This window comes from Zea mays, chromosome 8, assembly GCF_902167145.1.
Source record: "Zea mays cultivar B73 chromosome 8, Zm-B73-REFERENCE-NAM-5.0, whole genome shotgun sequence".
Lineage (NCBI taxonomy): Eukaryota > Viridiplantae > Streptophyta > Magnoliopsida > Poales > Poaceae > Zea > Zea mays.
In genome coordinates this window covers 145653451-145657268 of record NC_050103.1, presented here as the reverse complement: position 1 = coordinate 145657268, position 3818 = coordinate 145653451, and the positions used below count along the sequence as shown (strand labels likewise).

The 3818-nt window shown below is 47.7% G+C and overlaps 1 protein-coding gene across 1 annotated transcript; it reads right to left on the bottom strand.

The window, feature by feature from the left end:
* Positions 1-269: 269 nt before the first annotated feature.
* Positions 270-3132, bottom strand: LOC100284352 (seven-transmembrane-domain protein 1). Its single transcript, NM_001157247.2, has 6 exons — positions 2957-3132; positions 2784-2820; positions 2454-2670; positions 2185-2346; positions 802-921; positions 270-681 (listed from the first exon to the last, which is right to left on the bottom strand). The coding sequence occupies exons 1-6, from the start codon at positions 2997-2999 to the stop codon at positions 529-531; spliced, it is 732 nt and encodes a 243-aa protein (NP_001150719.1). The 5' UTR covers positions 3000-3132; the 3' UTR covers positions 270-528.
* Between the last annotated feature and the right edge of the window lie 686 nt (positions 3133-3818).

Below are 3818 nucleotides of genomic sequence, written 5' to 3'. Positions count from 1 at the left end.
GTTTTTATTTTCTTCATTTGGTAAAATGGTTTCCTTGGCTTCACTGGAGGAGCCAGAGCTGGTTTGAATTCGATTGGCAACGACTTCTCTTATATTCCTTTTAAATGATGTATGAAGAAAATATAAGAGAAACCAGTAAAAGCCACATTTTTGGTATTTTGTTTCCTAACAAGAACACGACTCCAACTTTAAGAGGGCTCTCAATGTGCACACTTTTTTCATGACCATTTGGTAAGACTTCACCATGAGCTCGAGTACTAAAGGGATCCTTATAATTAAAACTATATTTAATAGTCATAATTATTATTCAAACATTCAGAGCAAATACTAAACTTTAACTTTATTTAATTGGGTGAACCAAACACCCCTAACTGTTCTTTGACACGACACGCACCGGGCAAAACTAGGTAGCACTCACTTAAAACAAACCATCCTAGAAGAGCGATGAATGGCAACTACTATTGCTAAAGTACGTCTCGTCGAGTTCTTTCTCGACGGGCGGCGGCGCTGCCGCTGCAGCTACGTCGCCTATCGCTCGACGCTGACGGTGACGTTGCCGCCGCCGGCGTTGCTGGAGACGGTGGGCAGCTCCACATTCTTCTCCTTGGGGGTCGACTTGTAGTAGCAGAAGTAGAGGATTAGCTGGATGAGACCGAAGAAGGCGCCAAGGGCGTTGGGGATCTGCATTGCAGGTATTTATTAATAACTGAGATTCTACTCAACCTAGAGATGGAATTCTGTAACGCTTTTGTTACATGTGGAGAAGAGACGCATGCAAATTCATAGGCGATCGATACTGACCGTAACGTAGAGGTCGAAGCGGATGAGCGCGTAGGCCGTCCAGCAGCAGCCATTGAGGAAGCTCACCAGCGAGAGGAGGAAGGGCATGTACTCAACGCTCTTGGTCTTGATCACACGGCTCTGCACCAAAAAAAAAAAAAAAGATCACAAGTTCACATCTGCCCAAATAGCTTAGATCCATCCAAGGATAGAAACATTTTCACTGTGTTTCGAATCGGAGTGTGAAACAGAAAGCGCAACAGATTGCAGGAACAATATATTCCAAAACTATCACACCCGAAACTGGCACACAAGATTGATCAAGCGGCGGCATACGTTTATTTTGCCATAAAATGTAACTGCCCGCCAGATTCTTTGCGTCCAGACCCGTCACGTTAGCACCACGCGAGTTAGGTGAGCGCAACTGAACAAGTTTGGTATGTGGTTTGTCAAGCCAATGCACAGCAAAGAAACAACCTACTAACTATGGAATGAAAGCACCAGGTGAACGAGCTGGCAACACCGTAGTTAGCTAGCTAGTCAGTAAATACAGTAAGCCTTTTTGACGGAGATAAAGGTGTCAAGGAGGAATTATACAAAAGACAATTTGACTAAGCGGCCGGGGGCACGTTGTTTTGTACCCCAGGAGAAATATTTGACAAGATCTAAACGCCAAACGTGGGCATTAATACATGCAACTTTTAGATACTTTAAACGAAATTGGCTTTCTCATCTGTTGTCATCCAAGATAAACAACCAAGCTGTGCTGCTATCGACTCAATTACATGCCACACGTACTATGATGGATCATCTGTGCACGCTGCAAAATCCTTAACAGATCTAGGTCATGCAACAAGTTATAAAGGTGATCATGCTCAAAAGTTTTAACGAAGATTGGAACTCTTGACCAATTAGCAATGGATTAAAGCTAATAAGTTTACATGCATGACCTGGAGAAGAAGTCTAATCCTCTCGCATGGTTCCAGAAGTTCAAATATAAACAGTGAAACACCTGAACACACAGAAACCAGTACAACCACTAGCCGGCAAAGGTAACAGTTCACTGGCAAGTAGGTCCACCAAATCCTTCCCCAGCCCAACAGTGAGTGACCATGGAAACCAGATTAATCTACCCCGCATCGCGGCCGCCGCAGCCGCCAACCAAATTAGGCACGCACTCCTCGATTTCTCCCAGGACTAGTAACTTCTATCCATATATCCATTAAAAAATATCGCAACCATCAACCGACACGTGGGTCCCAGAATTAAACCCATGCAGATAAACACTTGCCTAATTATTGCAACCTGATCTACTCCACGACGGTAAAGGTTATCCACGCAACTGAGCAGCAAAATCCGGCAGGCACAGTAAAAGAGAGGCCGGATAGATGATCGATCACGTACCATAATGGTGAGTGGGGAGGCGTACATCATCGAGCCGAAAATGACGCAGAGAATGCCGACGATCATGGAGCGCTTCTCGTGCGTGTGGGCGCCCAAAATCACACCAAGCACCACGGCGACCATGAACAAAATCTCCACGGCCAGGATTCCGAACGCTTTCCTCTGCGAACGAGAATTAATAAGGCGTAAGGGATCGTCAAGCTCAAAACTAGATCCGAAGAGGGAACACACGGCCGGCATTTGTGCAGCGCCATCGCCGTGGCACTCACGCGTTTCGGGCCATCAGAGTAAAGGAAGAAGATGGTGAGGTAGATGGCCTCGATGACGAGCCCGACGCCGTTGATGGTGACGACGAGGATGCTGTTAGGGTGGACGACGGGGATGCCGTAGAACACCCAGAGCATGCAGTTGAGCAGCGTCGCCAGGTAGGGGTCAGGCTTAAACTCCTCCACGTCCCTGGCCTTGCAGATCCGCCAGAACGTCAGACTGCACAGGTAAAAATGCATGCGCCGCCTCTCCGTCAGCACAAACAAAACCCTAACCAAATTAAAACCACCAGGCTCGCTCGTCGAAACGCGGAGGGATCGATCCGTGCTTACACTGGGGAGAGGAAGAGGCCAAAGGAGATGACATTGCCTGCAACCAAAGCGAGAAAATAACCAAGCGTGAGCACCCGATCGAGACGCCCAGCGAAATCGATCATATATATCAAACCAAAACCGCTCGATCCAGAATGAGTTCCACGCGCGCGCCGCCGATTGAACCAACGTACCGATGATGCCTACGACGTTGCGGGCTGCATCCGGAGAGATCATCTTCGGTCGCCGGAGGTGGTGGTGGCGTCTGATGAGATGCGAGAGCTGCGGGGCTTTTGGAACGGGCCGAGGCTAGACGACGAGAAGCGAGAACTAGGATTTGGGAAGGTGGTTGCAGGTTTGCGGCTCGGGGGGGTAAGGAGGTACGCGGCCCGCAAGTTATATATGTGCGAGAACTGGTATTTCGGAAGGTGGTTGCGGGTTTGTGCTTATCCGGATGGGCCTCTGGTGCTGTTAAGATCGCCTTCCAGTTCCCCGTGTTGTTGTCGTTGGAATTCATCCCATCATACGGCGTGGGGGAGAAAAGCTGGGGCGTAGGACCGGATGCATGGAGGGTCCATGGGGCAGTGGCTCGAACGGAGAGAGGCTGGAGCATGGTTGCAATCTAGCTAGGACTTGATCAGCAATAATAATAAACTATAGTTGCATTACATTTGCATTGGCGCGTAAATTAAATGTTATCCTGACCGTGCGTAAAAATGCAGAAGTGCTTACTCAAACAGTGTCGTACAAGACTACAAGAGTTCATTCTAAACATCTTCAAGAGTTCACACATGTCCACGCCTCTTGTTCTCCAGAGGTTGCAACTCTTCTCTTGTATATAAGGTCGAGTAGGTCATCATGCTATTTAATTGGCATAGATCTTTTTGAATCTGTGGGACGTTCTAAGGGAGAAAAGGTATGAGCATGAATGATTTGGCCTTGGAAACTGGCCATCCTAGTGAACTTTGGGACATATGGCTCATGGATGCGAGATCCACCTACTCTCCGTGCATAAAGATATCTGATCCAACTTGCTTGGGATTTGATTTGGCGACA

What these genes read in the sequence shown, in the direction of transcription:
- LOC100284352 (NM_001157247.2), bottom strand. Translation starts at nt 2,999, where the DNA reads ATGATCTCTCCGGATGCAGCCCGCAACGTCGTAGGCATCATCG. An exon ending in CAACGTCGTAGGCATCATCG is followed by an intron (nt 2,821 to 2,956) that starts GTACGTTGGTTC and finishes CTTTGGTTGCAG; the next exon opens with GCAATGTCATCTCCTTTGGC. An exon ending in ACTCTGATGGCCCGAAACGC is followed by an intron (nt 2,347 to 2,453) that starts GTGAGTGCCACG and finishes TCTCGTTCGCAG; the next exon opens with AGGAAAGCGTTCGGAATCCT.